Source organism: Capricornis sumatraensis, chromosome 3, assembly GCF_032405125.1.
Source record: "Capricornis sumatraensis isolate serow.1 chromosome 3, serow.2, whole genome shotgun sequence".
Taxonomy (NCBI): Eukaryota; Metazoa; Chordata; class Mammalia; order Artiodactyla; family Bovidae; genus Capricornis; species Capricornis sumatraensis.
Window position 1 is genome coordinate 40,754,503 of NC_091071.1, and position 20,386 is coordinate 40,774,888.

Below are 20,386 nucleotides of genomic sequence, written 5' to 3' on the forward strand. Positions count from 1 at the left end.
GCCCCAGGTCTCCAGGCTGGATTTCCAAGTGAGAGCAAGACCGTCTCTCCCTCCTTCCCGGGTTCTGGTCCATCCAGACCACAGGGCTCCCCATGACCCCTCAAGCCAGGACACAGGGAGCATAAGGCTCCTGCCAACAAGATGCTCAGGAGGTGCTGTTCAGTATTTGTATCAAATACATTTTGAACTTCCACGCCAGATAATAAAACTCCACCAGGGGTAAACTTTACGGGGAACTGTCCTACCATCAATGTTTTACAAAGCAGTTGATGAACCAACTGACTCAAACATTTCATTTTACACAATACAGATCCTGGCAGGTGACCTTAAGTAGCACCGCGGTGCCTTGCCTGTCAGCGATGGAGGGTGGTGGCCAGCAGAGGCGCCTATCACTGCCCTGCTGGGATGTGAAGGGCCAGCCACAGCACCAGCAACCCCAGGGACGCCTGAAGCACACGAGGACAGCCACCACCTGGAGAGCGGGCGCAAGACGGCAAGAGCCGGGGGCAGAGGACATGCACAAGTGGGCTACTGGACAAAGGGCCCATACCCAGAGGGTGTGAAGACCCCGACAGCTCAAGAAAGACCACCCAGCTTAACAATGGGCAAAGGGCCTGAATAGACGCTTCCCCAAAGAAGACACACACACAACCAACCAGCATGTGGAAAGATGCTCAACATCATTAGTCACTAGGAAAACGCACGACAAAACCACAATGAGACTTCACTTCCTACCCATGAGAACAGTGACAATCAAAAACAAACAGAAAATCAGGAGTGAGCGTGAGGGTGTGGCAAAGATGGAGCCCTCACCCACTGCTGCTCGGAATGCAAACGAGAGTGGCCCCTAAAGAAAGCAGCCTGGCAGCTTCTCTGATGACTGACTGCCCAGAGTTACTGGCTGCCTCAGCAAGTCCACTCCTAGGCGGATACCCAAGAGAAATGAAACATGGGTCCACACAAAAACTCGTATGAGTGTTCACTGCAGCCAAAAGTGGAAATGACCCGAGTGACCACCAACTGATGAACGGATACCCACACAATGACCATTACTCACCAGGACAAAAGACGAAGTACTAACACACGCCCTGACATGGGAGAAACATGAAAGGCGTCACACTCCATGGAACACACCAGACAGAACAGGCCACACGCTGTGTGACTCCTGCCTATGCAACGCCCAGGGTGAGCGAATTCAGAGAGAAAGCAAGCGTGTCAGTGACTGCTAAGGGCTGGGGTGCTGCGGGGAGAATGAGGAGGGACCGCTAATGGGTGTGGAGCTGTTTTGGGGTGAATGTCTGTAACAACAGTGCACAACTCTATGAACATGACAAAAACCACTGAACCACACACTCTAATGGATGAGCTGTGTGGTACACGCATTACCTCTCGATAAAGCTACTTTAAAGAAAGCCACACAACCGGGGGGCCAGACAGACGGCAGCCCTCCCCGCCTCCCTGGCCGCGGGGACAGCTAAGACAGTTCTGCACTGACGCGGGGCCTCGTCCACCCCGCCGTGATGACTCTGACCTGGCCCCATGGCACCGAGGAGGCAGGACCACCCCTGGGAGCGCGCAGGTCCCCAGGGAGCATCACCCTCGGGGCAGAGCCCACCTGAAGGATGACCAGGAGCCCCAGGACCGCAGTCTTCACATCCTCCAAGGAGGCTGAGTGCGCGGCCACATCCCTCTCCTCCAGCTCAGGGGGCGGAGAGAGGGAGCGGGCAATTACCTGCAGAGAGAAGACCTCCGCTAAACCCCAGCTCTGGGCTCACTCATGCAGCAACCGTCACCTCCGAAGTTCTCTACCAGCGACTACTTTCTCCTCTATTTCTCAGAAGGAAAGGCGCCATCCACCCCGCCAAGGCACAGATCAGAAACTGTAATGCATTTTAAAACTAAAACAAAAGGGTGCTGGTTGTACAGAAGAGCAATAGACCCAAGCCTGCCACAGCCAGCCCTTTCTAAAGCCACAGAGACACGTTCCAGGACCCCAGGCAGCAGGGCAGCAGCAGGCCCGGCCAGGCCTCCCAACCCTGGGAGGGAACCTGTCTCAGGGAGACTCAGGCAGTCACTCTGCAGAGAACAGACGCGGGTCTAGGGAACGCTGCTGCCTGCCAGGTTCCGCCACTGAGAGGGGTCCCAGTGGCCACCTGGGCCCCCCAGGTTCGTGCGGCTCTCACTTTCTCAATGATGTCCAGTAGGCTGTTGAAGTGGTGGGTGTGGCAGCCTTCAGCCAGATCTACCAGCAGCTGAGTGGCCAGCTTCCGGACCTGGTGGTCTCTATCCTCAGGGATGTGGGAGAGCTGCGAGATGACCACTGAGTTGATAAGCTCTTCCTGCAGCAAGCACAGGAGCAACCAGGTGAGCCTCTGGCCGTGGCCGAGACACACCAACACGTCGTTCCAAACTCGGGACGACCCACGGCAGCAGTGTGCAAGAACCGGAGGGCCTCTACCAGGGCGCTTGGCACAGCCCCTCAGCTCAGGACAATGACAGGTACACAGTGGCCCAGCGTGGGCAGAGCCCGCAGGTGCAGGCTCAGACGTGAACACGGCAGGGACGGCGTCTCCGCTCCCTCAGTGTCACAATTTGAAGGACCCCAAGCGGAGGGCCCTCTGCGTGTGCACTGATACCACGGACCCACTGTCATGGGGCTGTAGGAGGCGCTTTCACAGAGGCAGGTACAAGGCACTACAGGAGCGGAGAACAAGACAAGATGACCCCAACACGAGGGACCCGGGAGCCCAGAGGGCTTCCTGAAAGAGGCAGTGCTGAGCCGGACTCTGCAGAGTGAATTCCAGCAGACGGAGATGCAGAGAAAGGGGAGGCTGAGAGGGCAGGCGGGGCCGACAGGTCCCAGGAGCAGCAGGCGCTGCAGCGAGACCGCCGTGAGGAAGGTGCTGGAAAAGGGGACACACCCGGCGCCTGAGCACCCCTCCGGAAGGCAGCCCGGTGGGCGGGGCTATGGCTGTTCTGGAAAGAAGGGCAGGTTCTGGCCCCAAACCTAGAGAAGGATAGACCGGAAAGGGAAACAACGCGGCAGAGAGGCAGGCAGGGCCTGGCAGCCGGTGACCCATCCAGAGTCCAGAGGGTGAGTGTGATCACAAAATGAAAAGAAAACGTCCCCATACAAGTCTGTTTTCCTGAAGGCAGAGGCTGTGCCCTCCTGGCCTCTCAGCCACAGGCCTGGTGGGAGGGAGGGAGGGAGGGGTCAACGAGGAAGCAAAGCCTGCCACTTAGGGGCCCCAGCAAGGGCCACAGGCTGCTTCTGAGGCCAGCAGTGCCCTGCACAGCCCTCGGAGGTCACCCTGCCCCCGCCACCCCAGGGCCCCCACGGCGGCCCAGACACGCACCTCATAGAACTGCCTGTTGATGAGCAGCACGAAGGACAGGACGTCTAGCACCTTGATGCGCACAGCGCTACGTGACTCATTCCTGGGGGGGGGGGGCACACTGCTGGGACTGGGCAGCTGCGCCAGCCTGAAGTCCGAGGATTTCCCTCTGGGCACCCCACACCCACCCGCCTCGGTGGCAGGCAAGACTGAGGCCAGATTCTTGCCACATGGACCCAGCACAGCAACATGCAGACCCAGAATGGGTGAAAGGCAGAGCACCTGGCCCTCAGAGACAGCCTCTTTCCAGACAACCACCCAACGGGAGGAGCAAACACAGCAGCCTCAGAGGACTGTCTGTCTTACTGGAAGACAAAGCCTCTCCTGCGCAGTGAGAACCGTCACATTAAAGAACCAGAGAGGAAGGTGCTAACTGCCCTGGTCACACGCCCACCTGAAGAACCTCTCCATCAGCAGCTGCAGGTTGTGGATCCAGCCGTCCTTCGCTGGATGGATGGACTGAGCCCTGTAGGTTATTAAGTTTAAGACGGACGACTCCTGTCGAGAGAAGACAGACCTGGGGTTAAGGAGCCACTTGGCCCTTCCCGAGATTTTCTCATAAACCCAGCCCCATGCTGCTGGCCCAGGAGAACAGCCACTCCAGGACACAAGGAGGGAGCCGATTCGATAGAGGCTCCGCTGGCCTCGGTAAGGACTCACTGAAAACCCATGTGAAAGCATTGCATCAGGCTAGCCTCTCTGTGCCAGGACGGCCTGCGGCTCAGGGAGCAGACACGCCGAGTGCGGAAACGCCAGGCGTCTCCCTCTGCGCTGGTGAGCGGAGATGGAGTCGGGCTGTGTGGAGCGCCTAGGCCCGCACACCTCCAGCCTGCTGGTGCCTGCAGACATCAGCGCTGGGGCACAAACCCCGGGGGAAGAGGAGCCTGTCCGGGCCTTTACTTCAAACTCACTGAGAACCTCCCCCAGACCCACACAGCATCCCCACCAACCACCTGACCTAAACCCCGGCCCCCACCGTGGTGAGGAGAGAAGTGGTCTTACAGGCCTCTGGTCCGCACACCTCTCCACGAGCTCAAAGTATCTCTCCTGCAAGCCGTGAAACTCGTTCTGGTCGCACAGCTCCTCCACTGTGCTGAGCAGGTCGTGCACGATGGCGCTCAGCTCTGGACTGTCCAGGCTCTGCAACACGAGGACGCCGGCACTCAGGAAGGAGCCCAGATCCCTGCCAAGACTCGGCATTGGAGTCCTCAGCTCAAGGCAGCTGGGTCCAGACTCCAACCCTCTAGCCGGGCAGGGGCCATGACTGCCCCCTGCTGGGTATGCCAGGCCCTGTGCCGCTCCTGCCCAATGGGAACGGCAGGTGCCATGGAGCGCGGGCGCTGGCTGCACAGTGGGCTTCCCCCAGGCTCTTGCACCTTCTGGGGGCCCTGTGGCGTGGTCTTCCAACCCATCCCTCCAAGATTAAGCACTGCCTGAACAGTCAGCACCCACCCCTGAGGGACGGGAGCCCAGGCCCTGCTGAGTTCTGGTCCTTCCTCCCATGGGTCTGGCTGCCTGCCCAGTGGCCCAGGCCTGAGCCTGCGGTGCGTGTGGCCGCCTCTCCTCACAGCCCCTGCTCGAGCACATCCTCCCTCCTGCTACCGGCAATGCCTTCCTCCAAAGTTCCACCAAAGCGGCGGGCAGGAACTGTCTTCAGGGTCCACTTGTGGCCGTGGAGGTGACCTGGCAGGTTACTCTGTCCATCCTGACTGACATGGCCCCCCACCCCCTGCTCACCTATGACACAGTCCTGCTCCAGCTGACGGAGCATGTTTGGGAGAAACAGCCATCTTCAGTGGACCATGAGCCGACAGCCCTGAAAACCATCAGGGGACACGGCGCAGCGGGATCTGAAGAAGGGCCCTCCTGGCCAACCAGTCCACAGCCCCAGTCCTCCCAGTGCCAGCCTTCCTGCCCACCTCACCTGGAGCTGCTGGAGCAGGCGCTCGATGATGTTCAGCAGGATGTCCCAGGTCACGGCCTGGAGCTCCCTCCTGTACTTCTTGATAAGTCTGGTTATGGAGAGGACAATCTCATAGGATACCACCTCATTCGGACAGGTCATGGCCTGGAACACAGGGCACGTGGCAGTCAGCTCCTGCTAGTTCTCTCAAAGGAAGCCCCGGCATGCAGCCCTCCCTCGGAACCTAGCCTGAGACCCCTCGCTTCCACATGTCTCACGGGCCACAGAAACACCACCTCAGGAGCCTGGAAGTATGTGTTCCATGCTGGCTCCAAATGGTCTGATGGAGCCAGACTGTTCACTTCAAATTCTGGGCCAACTGACTGGCCTCATGAATCGCAAGCCATGCACAGAGAGCATGCCCTCCCCACCCAGGACAACCCTGATGAAGACACAGTGCAAGCATCCATTCATCTGTTAAGCTGAGAAGAGTGTGATCACCCCAGCCCACCAGAATGCTGTGACAACTACGTGAAAACACAAAACAAAGTGCTCCAGGTTCCACCAGGCACTGCGGAGACACGCGCTACCATCTCTGGCCTCATTCTAGAACAAGAGCGAGGCTGCCACTTGACCAAGGGAACTGTCAAAAGCAAGCATGCGGCTATCCCCAAGGGTATCTTGAGCAGTCCTGACGCTAATTGACAAGATGAAATTCATAAATTGGAACATCTGCTTGCGAATGAACCTCTCAAAGGTCCCACATCTCATTTCTACATGGAAAACCCCATCCCTGCAGCAGACTCCAGTCTGATGAGCCTGGCCCAGCTAAGGGGAGCCCCCCAACCCTCGCCAGCTTACCATGGTACAGAAACTAAGTTACCTCATAAAACGATGGCAACACAGATGTTGGAGAGTTCTTGAGAGAATAGAGCCGGTGGGCACCCCAGAGAGCCATGCCAACAAAGAACACGGCTCCTCTCAGCAGCGGTGCATCCTCCATGTAGGCTCTGAAAGCGTCCCAGGAAGATAGGATATGAACAGAGGGCAGCCCGGTGTCTGCCAGGCTCCAGCAGTTTCTCCAGAGGTCCCTATGCTTCCGAGGTGGGAGCCGAGCAGGGCAAGGGGCTGCGCAGGGTGCCTGGGGCAGCACAGCCATGCGGCCTGCTCTCACGCGTGCTCAACAGTCATCACGCTGACTGGCTGAGGGGCCACGCGAGCTGCCAGGACACAAAGGCCCTCGGCCTCGTGGTGCTGACAGCCTCGGAGACACAGGTGTGAACCGAATGATCGCGTAAACTAACGCTGGGGACGCCCTCAGCTTACAGCTGAGGAGGAGCCGTGGGACGTGACAGCAGACTGCTTGGGCCACCGGGGAATCCAGGCACAACACTGAGATGTCGAGGACACTCAGAGAAACAGCCCAGGCAGCAGGGCATTCCAGCAAGGCGCACAGTAGTGCAAGGCCCAGGGTAGCGGCAGAAAGGCAAGTTGGAGGAAGAAGAGGCTCGCAGGCTGAGCGCACTGGGAGCCACTGCGGCTTCGGGCAGAGGACACCGTCAGATCTGCGTTGCTGCGTGTGGAGGACTGGACTCGGGAGGCCAAGAGTGGATGCAGGAGAGCAGTGAGCAAGTGAGAGCTGAGGGTGGGGGTGGGGGCCGGGGAGTGGGCCAATGAGCCATCTTGGGGCAGAAATGATGGGCCCTGCGATGGGCCGGCTGTGGGAGGTGAGGTGGGCCTGGGGACACGGCCCCACTGGAGGAGGTCCGCATGTAGAGGGAGGCCAGGAGCTCAGGCTGACTATCCTGACTTCACCAGCAGGAGGAGGACGGAAGCAGAAGCCGTGCGCCCCGGCTCAGGGCTCCCTGATGGAGCAGCCCTCCCACCAGGGCTGCCTCCCAGGAGGCTCCCGTCAGCCTGTGCTGGGCCAGAGCCCGCATGGGGAGTCTCTTCAGGGGCCCCATGGCCCCCAGCTGCCCGCACCCTCACCCCCAGAGCCCGGGCGGCCTGCACTCGCCTGTCTTCCATGATACGGCACATGTGGTGGATGGCGCTGTGGCCCAGGTGGGTGCCCAGGAGGTTGCGCATCAGCTGGGAAGGAACACGTGCCATCAGATGGGCAGACACGAGCCCCAGGCCTCGAACAGCCACACCCTGCAGCCCTCCATGCCCAGCTGCTCTCCGCCACCTCCTCCCAGACACAGGTACCCAAGTTTGCCCTCAAAATTCCACCAAACCTTGGCCTCCGCTCGGCCACTGGGAAAGTGCGCTGGCTTCCCTCAGCACACCACTGTCTGGGCACTCTGGGAGTCAGAGGCCATTCACTGCATGCCAGAGGGCCCTTGTTCTGTCCTCAGGCTGACTCATCACCTCCCCTGGGAAGTCCCTGTGGGATGGCAGGGGAGACCCTACCTTCCAGCAAGGTTCACAGAGCTCCTTGACGTTGATGGTGCGGCAGAGGGTGATGATGAACAGGGGGAGGCTCTCGGCTGGCAGACAATTGTAGCAAACCACAGCATCCAGCACCTGCAGAGACACCTGGGGGGCGGAGAGAGGGTCAGGCCAGCCTGCCTCCTGCCTGCAGGGATGGCACACCTCCACCGGTTCCCACCGATGACACTCTGGTCAGGGATGACTGCCTTCCCTCTGCCAAAGTGGCCCTCCTGGGACCCTCAGAGTCAGTGTGTGTCTGGGAAGCCCTGTTCCATCCTAGTCACAGCGGGTCATCTCATCATAAACAATGACCCCAGAACAGATGTCACCCAACCGTCCTTCCTTAGAGAATCCTGAGGCTCAGAGAGGCCAAGCAGCATGCCCGAGGCCACCCAGCTGGTAAGTGGCAGCACAGGGCTTGACCCCAGGGCCCAGGGTCTCAGTTACAACACCACCTGGCCTGCCCAGGAGGGTGGAAGGGACTGTCCCTGGGTGGAAGGGGGCCTTAGGGGGGTTACTGACCTCTATGTCCACGGAGGACACGGTCTGGACACAGAGCAGGCAGACCATGCTGGGGAAGAAGCACAACACAGTTGAAAGGACACTGTCCAGAGGCTGGGTGGCTCCACTCTACTTCCTGCTTCCTCGACAAAGTCACTTAAAAAGGGGCTTCCCCTCCCTCAGGGCTCCCACCACGCAACCACTGCACAGCTTTGCTGGAGCAGCACCAACACCACGCCCCTGCCTGCAGGCTGCAGTGTTCTCAACAGGACAAGTACGGTGAACCAGTCACCAAGCGACATCACACATGTCACAACAGCATGTGGAAAATGGCTCTGGCCATTCCCAACAGCTCATTTAATGGTTTCAACAGCTTTATTCACCCTGCAGAGCTGAACTGCAGACATGAGACAGTGAGACTGTCATCAGGCCAAAGTGATTGAAAGGCTTTCTTACTGGACCATGGAGGCGATGTATTCATCAAGGTAACAGCTGTTGAATTTGACTAAGTTCACGAGCACCAGGAGGAATTCGGAGGACAGGCCAACGTCCATCCACTGCAGGACAAAGTCCGCTGGGGAGAAGAGAGCAACGTTCATACAACTCACTCCCTCCCCAGGAAAACTGTGTCCCCCTCCCATTCACTGCTGGAAACCACATCAACGGTCCCCATGGAATGACAGGCAGGCCACCAGGGTGCTGAGGGAGGCTGAGCTGGAGCTCTGGGAGGCCAGTGAGTCACAGGAACTTACCAGCACCCAGGTGCGTGAAGGGTCTGGGCTGGGGGAGGGGCAGCCTTTGTGCATCTGATGCTCACAGCCCTGACCCTTGATGCTGGGGGTGCAAACAGGGGGTAAGAGTCTAGGAGGGCCTCCCCTACAAAAGCCACAAGCAAGGCTCAGTTCCTAGCCAAAGAAACCTGGACAGAAGACCTGACCACTGCTGCAGCACCAGCACCTGCGCTGGAGGAGACTGACAGCTGAGGCCCGTTTACTAAGTGACAGAACAGCAAGGGTCAAGTCACATTCACTTCTTCCTCTGCCCCTCTCTCCCCCCACAGCAGTGACATGAACTCTAAAGATCATGGAAACTCACACCATAAGGACAACTGGGAGGATGGTCAGCTAAGGGAAGGACTAGGAGGCCAGACTGGCACGAAGGGGAAGGAGGAAGACAGGCAAGGTGGCCCAGGCCCTGGAAACCTCAGGACACTCTGGCCAAGACCCAGCCTTAGGCCTGGGTTGACACCATGCTCTCCAACAATAAAACTCAGACCACCTCCTGCCTGCCCAAAAGACATGTCCAGGCCCTAGTCCCCAGGGGTTCAGAGCCAGCAGGTCTGGAGCGAAGCCCAGAACTCTGCATTTTTAACAAGCTCCCCAGGAGCTCTGGGCAGCTGAAGCAGGCTGCACACAGGTAAGCAGACCTGGGTGCTGCAACGCCCCCTTCAGGCCGCCCTTGTGAACTGCAGCTCTCCCTCTGGACCTTGGGTACCCCAGATTGTATCTGATCACCAAAGCCAGAGAAACCTCACACCCAACATGGCACCCACCCAGCTCTTCTTCCAAGTAGGTGATGTGTCTCCCATTGTCTGTGAGGGCCTTGAAAACTTCCAGTCTCTCGTGGAGGTCTTCATTAGAGGGGTAATCCTTGATGACCTTGAAGAAGAGGGCCCTGAGAACGCCCAGGCGGTCCCCCTGAAGACAAAACAATGGGGTCAGCAGTCAGAATCCCCTGGCTTTCCCGGGCAGCTGTGAGAAGTCCTAGAAGTGCTGCGGGCCCCAAGACTCCCAGCCCTGGGGCTCTGTCTCCTTCCCCTAGGAAGTGGCTGTGAGGGACCAGCTGGGGAAGGGATCAGGCATGCCGGCCATCAGCTGACCCGTGTGTGGAGCACCTACCGGGCGCCCAGGTCTGGACACGGGGGCGGGCTCTCAGCAGGGGCCGATTCAGCCCCACCCTCGAGGGGTGCTCACGGAATGACAACAGTGGCCTAGCCAAGCTGAGGTGGGGGCTTCTCGGGGCAGGGGGCTGTGAAGGCGTGGAGGAAACCAGGCAGGAGGAGAGGGAACCTCCCAGGAAGGAATGGCCTGGGTGTTCCAGCAGGGCCGGACCTCAGTGAGCAGGGTCGGGAGGTCAGTGAGAGCAAGACAACAACGGAGCACTCGGGCCAGTACCACTCCGCATGCGGCACGGACTGCTTCGCTTACACCCCAGAGAAAAAGGAGGGACAAGCACCCTCACTGGACAGGAGAGGTGGCAGTGGCTTGTGCGGGTCACAGAGATAGGAGAGGGTGACACCACGTGCCCACACAAGCAGTGCAGCTGCAGGGCCCTGGGCACCAGCCAAGCCGTGCAGGGTGCCACCACCAGATGCAAGTCCGGCGTGCTTAGCACGTGGCCGCCCTTACCTGTCCCTGCACAATGGCCTTCAGCAGAGCCAGCACCGCATGCCGGGCCTCGGGTGGCCGCTCTGGCTGCAGCAGGTCCGAGACAGCCTTCCAGAGTGCTTCCACCGCGTGCTGCCCGGCAGAGGGGATGGTGATTGGCGTGCTGGCCCCTCAGCTCAGGGGTCAGTCTCAGGGGACAGTCTCATGGGCAAAAGACAGAGCAGAACAACGTGCTCTTCTGACTTAAACTCGCTTCTCTAAAGTCCTCGTGTATACGTCACAGCCCGCAGCGAGCATGAGCCTGACCAGGGGAACGGCTCCAAGCTCTTTCAAACCCTAGCTGGTCCTTTAACCCTCACCAGGCCATAGGCTGAGGGCAGGGAGGAGGGCAGGTGGGCCAGGAGGGCTGTCCTGGAGGCCCCCGGAAATTAGCAGGGAGTTCCCAGAGCTTGCTCAGCCTCTCTGGGCAAGGTCACCAGAAGATGCTCTGAACCAGCAGTGCCAGAGCAATCCCCGGGCCTGCAGCCTGACCCAGGAGCCCCGCGCTCTGGCTCCCCCTTGTGTGAACAAGCCAGCTTCGGGCTACTTAGCACCCTACCCCGACTCTGCCTCTGCTAAGTGCTCTGTGCAGGTTCTAGAATCTGCCTTCTAAGTCCACCCAGCCCACGAGGGAACTGAGCCCTTTCCCCAAAGCTCTTCGAATCAGCCTCTCACATAACCTTCCTTTCCCTTCAGCCAAGGTTTCCAGACCACTCACCCTTTCCTGTGCTCACTTCTCTTAAGAGGGGGGCTAAAATGTCTTTTAGATGCAGTCTGACCAACACTCCAACCGACTCCAGACGCCCTGGAACCTCCCCTCCTCCCCCACTCCCTGTACTCCTCCCGATGCCACCTGAGCCCCCAGACTACCCAGGCCTCTGAGGCCAAGCCGCGGCATTCACTAGATGGCACCCTAGCCATGGCTCCCCTTTCTGCACTCACACCAACTCTGAGAATTCTGATGCCTATCCTCACATTTATCCCTGGTGAAGTGCAGCCTGCACGTTTCAGATGATCTGCAGAGGACACAGGGGTCACTCTCCCCCAAGCAGATCTGAACCCGCCAGGTATGAGACCCACATCTAGTCCTGTGTTACTCGCACAAAAGTGGGGCGGCAAGGCGAGGGTACAGCCCTTGAGGAACTCTAACGGCAGCATCCCCCTCTGTCCACAGGACACGGGAAGAGCCTGAAAGCATCTGTCAGAAATAAATATGCCTACATCTGTGAGGCTGCTTAATATGACCCAAATGCCTCTCCCCAAAAGACAGAGTCTGGCATGCCTGGACTTGTTCTACATCAAGGTACACTCTCTGCTGAACAAAACAGACATTCCCCTATTGTTTTTTCCTGCAAGTTTGTGAGAGAACATTGAGCATGCATTTCTGTAAGCCACCTCAAAACCTCTCCCAGATTTGCTAAAAGAGCCTAACCCCTTGCTCTGCATCTCCACACGTAACTGGCCTCTCCAAGCTGTGCTCAGGACATTTCCAGAAGCTTCCCTATCACTAAGCGAAAGAAGTCTCTCAGTCGTGTCCAACTCTTTGCGACCCCATGGACTCTATAGTCCATGGGATTCTCCAGGCCAGAATACTGGAGTGGGTAGCTTTTCCCTTTTCCAGCAGATATTCCCAACCCAGAGATCGAACCCAGGTGTCCTGCATGGCAGGAGGATTTTTTACCAGCTGAGCCACCAGGGAAGCTCTCCCCATCACTAAGACAAGACTAAATTTCTCAAATGGTGTGCAACAGTTCCTTAGCGAAGTCAGCTGTCAGCCCTGCTCCTAGAAAAGCCAAATCAGGCTCTAGTGCAGCTCACATGAATCTGTCCAGTCACCCACCCGAGACACACCTACCTCTTCGAATTTCTTCGTTCTGGCAACCTCACAGATCTGCCCTATCACCCGGATGCGATTATTGAGGCCACATTCAACACTCAGCTCCTGGAGAGATAAAGAAGGAAAAGGGGTCCGGGCTCAGGCACCAGGTCTCCTTACCTGCGTATCACAGGGCACTCTAAGAACTGCCCTGTCTTACCAACACTGGAAACCTACAGCAGACCTCTTGAAACCAGGAATCATCAGTTGACCACTCCCACCTTAAGGGAGCGAGAACTTTTTTTCATAGCTACCCTTTTTTCACTTAAAAAAACTCACATATAAAACTCACCATTGTAATAACTTTAAACTGTACACTTCAGCTTTTAGTATATTCAGTACTTGCAACCAGGCCCACTAATTCCAGAACATTTTCATCACCTCAAAAGGAAGTTTCACTTCCCAACCCCTCCTCACCCACCCCAAGCCCTGGCAAAGGCTAATCTACTTTGTTTCTATGGGTTTGCTTATTCAAGACACTTCGTATATACGGAATCATACATTAACGTGAGCCTTTGTGATTGGCTTCTTTCACTTAGAATGTTTCCAAAGTTCATCCATGCTTTTGCATGTTATCAGTGCTTCATTCCTTTTTTTTTTGGCAGTCTCTCCGTCCTATGGATGTATCTATCACATTTTGCTGACACCTTCACCAACGGATGAGCGTTTTGGTTGTTTCTGGACTGCTGCTGCTGCTAAGCTGCTTCAGTCGTGTCCGACTCTGTGCGACCCCAGAGACAGCAGCCCACCAAGCTCCCTCATCCCTGGGATTCTCCAGGCAAGAACAATGGAGTGGGTTGCCATTTCCTTCTCCAATGCATGAAAGTGAAAAGTGAAAGTGAAGTCGCTCAGTCGTGTCTGACTCTTAGGGACCCCATGGACTGCAGCCCACCAGGCTCCTCCATCCAAGGGATTTTCCAGGCAAGAATACTGGAGTGGGGTGCCACTGCCTTCTCCATGTTTCTGGACAGGAAACTTAAAAAGCGCAAAAATTCAACATTATTTATGGGCAAAGCACTGAGTAGGCATGTGCTGGGAGATTCCAACACACACACAAGAGTGAAGGCTTATTTCTCCCAGGAACTCTCAAAGTATCAGTTATACCTGGACATAATCCTAATCACCTGAGGAGACCATGGTGTTCTGGTTACATCTAGTGAAATAGATTTTCTTAACATCAACATCTGAATACTAACTCCAGTGTGCTGGACCAAGTCCCCAAGATTTTGACTTCCTGAATCTCCAGAGCAAAACCATCACCACCATGGTGCTGGGGACAGCAGTCCCACAGAACGGGGTAACAGGACAAACTCAGCCTTCCCTGCACCTCCCATTCAGCAGAGAAGACCCAGGCAGCTCACTCACTCTCAGGATTTCCGCGGTGATGATAAACTCAGTCTGCTTGCCCTCTGCAGACCTGGGGTTTGGCCGTGGAGTCCCCAGTCCCAACAGAATCTTGAACTTCTCCTTCAAGCCTGAATCTTTGCTTGTTGGCTTAGCCATGCTGGGCAAGGACGCACCAGAGGACTCCTCTGTGCAGAGAATCAGGCAGAGACCTCAGGGACGGCTCTGCTCGCCCTCCCCGCAGCGGACCGCCGGCCGCCCGCGAACCCTAGGTTCCCGGTGGGCAAGACCTTTCTTCCTCCCACAGCCCCCGGGAGACCTCCACCACAGCCAGGCGGTCCCGGCCGGAAATAAAACCCGTGAAGGGCCCGGCCGTCCGCCCGCGCCTCCTGACTCAGTGCGTGCGGTGAGGGAGGGGCCCCGGGGGCGGCCGCGACGGGGTCCAGGGAGCCCCGACGTCTGACGTCTCTCTTCTCCCCGTGTCGGGGAGGACTGTCGGGGGGACGCCAGGAGCACGGACCACGCCCCCGCACCCGCCCTGGACTTAAAGCCAAGGAATGCCTGGAGCTCCAGGGTCAGCCTGAGGTGGGTGCTCCTGAGGGCCGGGCGCGACACCGCGGGGTCCGCCCCCGCCGCCTCAGCGCGGAGCAGGCCTGGAGGGGCAAGCGTCCCCCGCCGCCCAGTCGGGGCTGGCCACCCCGCAGGCCGAGCCGGCGCCAGCGGCCCGGACGCCGCCAGCCACTCACCACTCGCCCCTCGCCCCGCCCGCCGCGCGCCGGGCTGTCCCGGGGCGGAGAACCCAACACATCCCCGGCCCCAGGCCGCCGCCGGAAGCGCGACCCGCACTTCCGACCGTGGGAGGGCGCCGAGGGCCGCCGCAGCGCTTGCTGGGAGACGTAGTCCTGGGCCGCTCTCTGGCCGGAAGGCCGGGCGAGGGTCTGGTCACGTGGGAGTGGCGCAGGGGCAGCCGGGAGGTGTAGTCCGCAGAAGTCCGCCATGAACGCGGCGGGAGTGAGGATGGTGGTGACCCGCGCCCGGAGCCAGGGGACTGGGGCCAGTCTGAGGCCGGGTGGGGAGAAGGCCGCGCCGCTCCGGAGCGGAGAGGCGGCTGCAGGTAGCGCCGCGCCCGAGGTGGGGCACAGGAGGAGAGGCGGGGAAGGGAACCTGCAAGGGACTGGAGGCTGGGGTCCCGGTCGCACACGAGGGCTCCGCGCCGCGAGGGCTGGTACCCAGCAGCCTCGAGCAAGCTCCTGGGCTGCACGTCGGGGGACAGCGGGGCGGGCCGTGAGTTCCCGCTTGAGCTCGGTTCCCAGCAGACGGGCTGAGTTCGTACATTCCCACCTCCTCCGCCTACATCCTGTTCAAGAAAGTCCTCCCAGCCCCACTAGCATGCCCTAGGGTACGCCACTTGCGCCAGGCTGACTGTGAGGCGCACTGGCCCTGTCCTGAGAACTGCTTCCAACTCAGAGGTCCCAGCCAGATGTTTTCTCCCCCCGCTAGAGGATTGGTTCCTCTGAGAGAAAATGGGAAACGGTGTGACTTTTCTTACCATTTACGTCTGTATTAGGGGACCTACATGTTTCCTTGTTGAGGGCTTACTTTGGGACTCAGCGATAAGTTAGGATGATGGGGCCCCTGCCCCTTGTCCTGCCTGGATGTCTGCAGGTTTGGCCAGAGGAGGATTCCCACAGACACCCAAAGCCCCCAGGGGTAAGCCCAGACAGACAGGATGACACACTGGGCAAGAAGCATGGCGGGGGGACAGGCACATTGTGCAGGAGCTTTGATGCCAGGGCAGTTTGGAGCTCTTCACGAGTAAAGAGGAAAACCAATGAAAGGTTTCCAACAGGAAGTCACACGACTTAATCTAGATTTTTAGAAAGCTGTCTCTGACAGCGTCGAGACTGGAGCAGGGGATGCCCTGGTGGAGGCCATCAATAGCGTCCTCATGTGCGGCAGTGGGCTTAGCCAGAGGGGCAGCGCCATAAGGAAGGCTGACGTGGCCCGGAACATGTGCCGCAGAGGCCAGAGCACCCCCGGCTATAGTAGGTGTTTGTTGGGTGATTGTTGAACAAACGATATGGGATGAGATAGCAGGTAGGGCAGCGCCCACACCTAGTGGCACTTTTTGCAGAAGGGAGGAAAAGCTACAGTCCCGTGAAGCGTAGGCGGAAGGCACGAAGACTGAGCGTGGCCTACGAGACCTCAGAAGGTGAAGAAGGCGAGGGGGCCGAGCGTCTCCAGGCACCATCCTGGCAGCCTCAGGACTGGCGGCGGCAGCTGGACAACATCCGGACCATGAGGAGCGGGAAGGATGCGCCCGTGGACCAGCTGGGGGCTGAGCACTGCTTTGACCCCAGCGCATCCCCAAAGGTAGACAGGGACCCATCTGCTGATGACCTCTTCTGAACAAGACACTCGCTTCTTCTCAGGTCTCTAGCAGGGACAGCTGGCACATCAGGGGTGTTGAGTAACATTGGCTCAGAGAGGGAGTTCCTTATACTCACTGCCCCAGAGCCTGGTCCTAAGACCAACCTGATTCCAATCCCAAGTCTGCTACCTTGTGGCTTGGGCCTTAGTTTGCTTGTCTGTGAAGTGAACCACAGCATCCTTTGCGAAGTGATAACGATAACAAGCGTAACCGAGCAGTGCCGAGCACTGGCGTCGCGCCAGGTGCGGTTCTGTAAGCCTCACAGTGATCTTACAAAGCAGGTGCAGTTATTTTCTTCCTAAGTGGAAAAACAGACCTAAGCCAGACACCACACACGCCTCCTTGGCCAGGCCCGGGGTGACACGTGGAGATGAGTAAAGGGCTTGGCTGGGGCCTGGCCCACGGTGAGCACTCAGGACCCGCCACCACCCTGGTGGCTGTCCCTGTGCAAGCAGGTGCAGAGGTACCAGGTGCTGCTGTCCCTGATGCTCTCTAGCCAGACCAAGGACCAGGTGACAGCGGGCGCCATGCAGCGGCTACGGGCCCGGGGCCTGACGGTGGACAGCATCCTGCAAACGGACGACAGCACACTGGGAGCGCTCATCTATCCTGTGGGCTTCTGGAGGGTGAGCCAGCCTGTGGCCAGCAGGCCTGGGGGCACCACTGGCTTGCAGAAGGTGTCAAAGAAGCTGAACAGTTGCGGGGGGCGGGGGCAGTCGCTGGAGCAGGCATCCCTGGCTGTGAGTTTCCCCTGGAGCCCCATCCTGCCCTTGCCTCTCTGACCAGCCCACAGAGGGCTGGGCGGTGGGGCCTCAGTCCAGACCCCAGAGCTCCTCGGCCTTTCCTGTTTGCAGCCCACCCCTTCCTTCCTCCCCCTCCCCGCCCAGCCTCCTGGCCCTTCCCTTCCTCGATAAGGCTGCCCACCCACTTAGCCCTTTGTTGACTTGGAGCCTCCCTGGAGTGCACGGCCCCTCCCCTCCCCTCCCCTCCCCTCCCCTCCCCTCGGGAGCAGCAGCTGGGAGTGCAGGGTGGCGGGTGGGCGGGGCTGTTTCCCCTTGGCACTGGCTTGGGCTGCAGTTTGTCAGATGGGTTTTAAATAGCCCTGTCCACTCAGGCCCAGGGTAGGAACTGTCCTGCTGGCCTGGCGGCAGCGGGGTAGCCCCAGTCTCCAGCCTTCCTTCCTGAAGGCCCAGGTGCTGTCAAGCCCAGCTGCTGATATGGCCGGCCCTTCTTAGCCTGCTTGGTCTCCCGTGGAGAGTGATGGGGCAGGGGGACTCAAACCAGACTCCACACACTTGTCCTGGGGCCCAGGCAGGTGGGAGGTAGGCCTGTGCTGGGCCTCCCTTGGTCTTCCTGCTGGCCTTGGCAAGCAGGTGCCTCTGACTGTGTCCTGGACCGGTGATGGGTAGCTCTGGGCACCTGGGGGTCTTCTCTGCGCCTTGTTCTCCCCAGTCGGGTAATACCCCTGACCTCCAGGGCTCACCCCCCGCAATCTTTCAGAGCAAGGTGAAGTACATCAAACAGACCACTGCAATCCTGCAGCAGCGTTACGGTGGAGACATCCCAGCCTCTGTGGCAGAGCTGGTGGCGCTGCCCGGTGTCGGGCCCAAGATGGCGCACTTGGCCATGGTGGTGGCCTGGGGCACTGTGTCAGGCATTGGTGAGTGGAGCGCAAGCAAGGTGGGAGTGGCCGGCTCCAGGCTTGCTGGCTGCTGTCGAGGTTCCCCATGTCCCCAGCTCAGGTCTCCTCGTTCACAACTCAGCCCAAAGGGTCAGGAGCGAGGATGCCCCACCCAGAGACGGGTACTGATGGGAGGAGCTCCTGTTCGCCAAGCACGTGTGGTGGGCTGAGCCCCGGGAGAGGCCCACGGCCGACTCGGGACTGTGCCGCGTGAGCGAGAGAGACATCAGACAGCTCCTCACTCGAGGGTAGGAACGCTGATGGGGCATGCAGGGCGCCGCTGGAGCCAGCCTGGTCTGGGGCGTCTGGAGGACTTCCTAAGAAGGTGACAAATTGTCCAAGAGCCGAGTGGCGAGGTGGGCTGGCTGGGCCAAGAGGAGGGAGTGGGGTCCGGGCAGAAGGAACAGCATCTGCAGGGCCACGGGCCGGGAGAGGCCAGAGCGGGAGCTCGGGAGATGGAGCCCCGGGGGTGGGGGCGGCCCTTCCTGGAGTCCTCTCCCGGGTCCTTGTGGTGCATCCTGGCCCTGGAGGAGCTCCAAGTGGAGAGAGACCCTGGCATCTGTCAGGGTGGGCCGGCCTCCTCAGATCTTTGCCCAGTGGGTTGGGGCTTCCGAGGCCTCACGGCACAGGCACAGTCAGCCTGGGAACCAGGCCTTGACCCATGACCCGTTGTGTGCCCCCACCCTGGCACTTCTCAGGGACTTGTCCAGAGGAGCCAGGAGAGGCGGTCGGGAATGTCCCAGGGCTCCTGTGGCTGGTGCAGCCCACCCCTGGGCTGGGGACCCCTTCCCGGCACTGCCCATGGGAGGAGGAGGGCCCCGCCCCCACACACACCCCCGCCCCCCGGCAGGCGCTCAGAAGCCCTGACGTGCAGGAGCCCGGCCAGGGCAGAGTCCCCCACCCCCACTGGGCTCCCGCGGCTGGCAGCCACTCAGCAGACACTCGAGCTTCTCCTGGCTTCTGTCCTCAGCTGCCCGTGTCCAGGAGCGGGCGGGCGGGTCTGTGGGGAAGGGCCCGCTCTCAGCTGGACTGGTGGAGTGTGAGAACCGTGTGCTTCATGGTTGTCTGTGGACCCAGCCAGCTGCAGGGTGACCCTGGCGGGGGCTGGGCACCCTCCCAGCCTGGTGACCCTGGGCGAGGCACTTGGCCTCTCTGAACTGGGCCACTAAGTGGGGGAAGCATTTGCTCCCATTAGCGGCCCAGAGGTGCAGAGCCCTCTTGGACCAGCCCCCCAGGGGGCTCACAGTTTGGTGCAGCCCTGGGTAACTTAAGGGAGCGGTCACTTCCATGTTACAGAGAAAAAAGCTGAGCCTTGGTGACCCCAGGGTGTGACTTCTCCATTCACCTGCTCTCCCTGAGCCCCAGGGATGCCCATCACAGCTGTTGGGGGAGGGCTGAGTCTTTTTCCAGGCAGCTAGCAGCAGGGAAGTGAGCTGCTGCAGGAACACACTTTCTCGCTTTCTCTTGGGCAGACACAACGCGGGGAGGAGGCAGGGATCGCATCTGGTGAGGGGAGGGGGCCCCACCGAGCAGGTGCTCTGGCCGAGCCCCCAGGTGGCCGGTCAGGGGAGCAGGGGCTGCGGCCAGGTGGACGACAGCTGCAGCTGTCCTGGCCACGCTCGCTGCTCCGTCGCTGATGGTGCAGTGGCAGGTGCTGTCTCTGCGGGCCGAGCTGCTGCCATCCAGCCTGGCACCACAGCCAGTGCCAGTAGGCACTGCTGCCTGCACCCTGTCTAAAAGGCCAAGACTTCTGGGTCTGGCTTCAGCCCCTGCCCAGCCACAGGCCCAGGCAACCCTCTGTCAGGCCTTTGCAGTTCTGGGCCCTCCTCAGAAGCTGGGGGGGTCAGGGGAGGGGCCACGGGCAGGGATGGGCAGTCTGTCCCAGTGAGCCTGCTGAGTGTTCACCCTGCCCCATTTCTAAGCAGCAGTGGACACACATGTGCACAGAATCGCCAACCGACTCAGGTGGACCAAGGAGGCAACCAGGTCCCCAGAGGAAACCCGAAGGGCTCTGGAGGAGTGGCTGCCCAGGTGTGCCCACCCCCAGGATGGGGTGGAGCGGGCTCCCTCCGGTGGGCTCCCTCCCTCCCTCCACACTGATGACTCCCACCCCCACAGGGAACTGTGGAGAGAAATCAACGGCCTGCTGGTGGGCTTTGGCCAACAGACTTGCCTGCCCGTCCACCCACGCTGCCAGGCCTGCCTCAACCGGGCCCTGTGCCCAGCTGCACAGGGACTCTGAGGGCCTGGGGCCTCTGCCCGGCGCCACCCTGGCCACTGTCTGTCTGTGCCTTTGCTGGGGAGCCGTAGCCTGTTTATAATAAAGCTTGGGGGTTGTTTGCAGTTAGGGTCTGGCTGAGTTGTACTGGGGCGGGGGCGGGGGGCAGGCTGGAAAG

At 59.7% G+C, this 20,386-nt stretch overlaps 2 protein-coding genes across 9 annotated transcripts in view; one reads left to right on the top strand and one right to left on the bottom strand.

Moving 5' to 3' along the window:
* Nucleotides 1-14,684, bottom strand: part of TSC2 (TSC complex subunit 2) — a 30,805-nt gene extending 16,121 nt beyond the window's left edge. For 4 of the 6 annotated variants that reach the window (XM_068968691.1, XM_068968692.1, XM_068968689.1 and 1 more), the window contains exons 1-16: nt 14,625-14,684; nt 13,900-14,066; nt 12,514-12,600; nt 10,641-10,751; nt 9,785-9,929; nt 8,689-8,806; nt 8,254-8,302; nt 7,711-7,836; nt 7,316-7,389; nt 6,182-6,308; nt 5,320-5,463; nt 4,398-4,535; nt 3,790-3,893; nt 3,357-3,438; nt 2,184-2,339; nt 1,616-1,732 (exon numbers count right to left, since the gene is read on the bottom strand). In XM_068968691.1, the coding sequence (XP_068824792.1) occupies nt 1,616-1,732; nt 2,184-2,339; nt 3,357-3,438; nt 3,790-3,893; nt 4,398-4,535; nt 5,320-5,463; nt 6,182-6,308; nt 7,316-7,389; nt 7,711-7,836; nt 8,254-8,302; nt 8,689-8,806; nt 9,785-9,929; nt 10,641-10,751; nt 12,514-12,600; nt 13,900-14,037 (1,716 nt within the window). In that variant the 5' untranslated portion in view covers nt 14,038-14,066; nt 14,625-14,684. Of the gene's footprint in view, nt 1-1,615; nt 1,733-2,183; nt 2,340-3,356; nt 3,439-3,789; nt 3,894-4,397; nt 4,536-5,319; nt 5,464-6,181; nt 6,309-7,315; nt 7,390-7,710; nt 7,837-8,253; nt 8,303-8,688; nt 8,807-9,784; nt 9,930-10,640; nt 10,752-12,513; nt 12,601-13,899; nt 14,067-14,624 lie in introns of those variants that run through there. The other 2 variants (XM_068968690.1, XM_068968693.1) reach the window with 2 other exon arrangements.
* A 190-nt stretch (nt 14,685-14,874) lies between these two features.
* On the top strand, nt 14,875-20,266 carry NTHL1 (nth like DNA glycosylase 1). 3 transcript variants are annotated; one of them, XM_068968642.1, is made up of 6 exons: nt 14,875-14,992; nt 16,013-16,251; nt 16,765-16,935; nt 17,810-17,969; nt 19,916-20,021; nt 20,109-20,266. In XM_068968642.1, exons 1-6 carry the CDS (start codon nt 14,875-14,877, stop codon nt 20,230-20,232), a joined length of 918 nt encoding a protein of 305 aa, XP_068824743.1. In that variant the 3' UTR covers nt 20,233-20,266. The 3 variants fall into 3 exon arrangements, 2 of the variants coding, with proteins under 2 accessions (XP_068824743.1, XP_068824744.1); XM_068968643.1 differs by having other exon boundaries at nt 14,888-14,992; nt 16,762-16,935; XR_011144678.1 differs by lacking the exon at nt 20,109-20,266 and having other exon boundaries at nt 14,888-14,992; nt 16,762-16,935; nt 17,810-18,315; nt 19,916-20,022.
* The last annotated feature ends 120 nt before the right edge of the window (nt 20,267-20,386 follow it).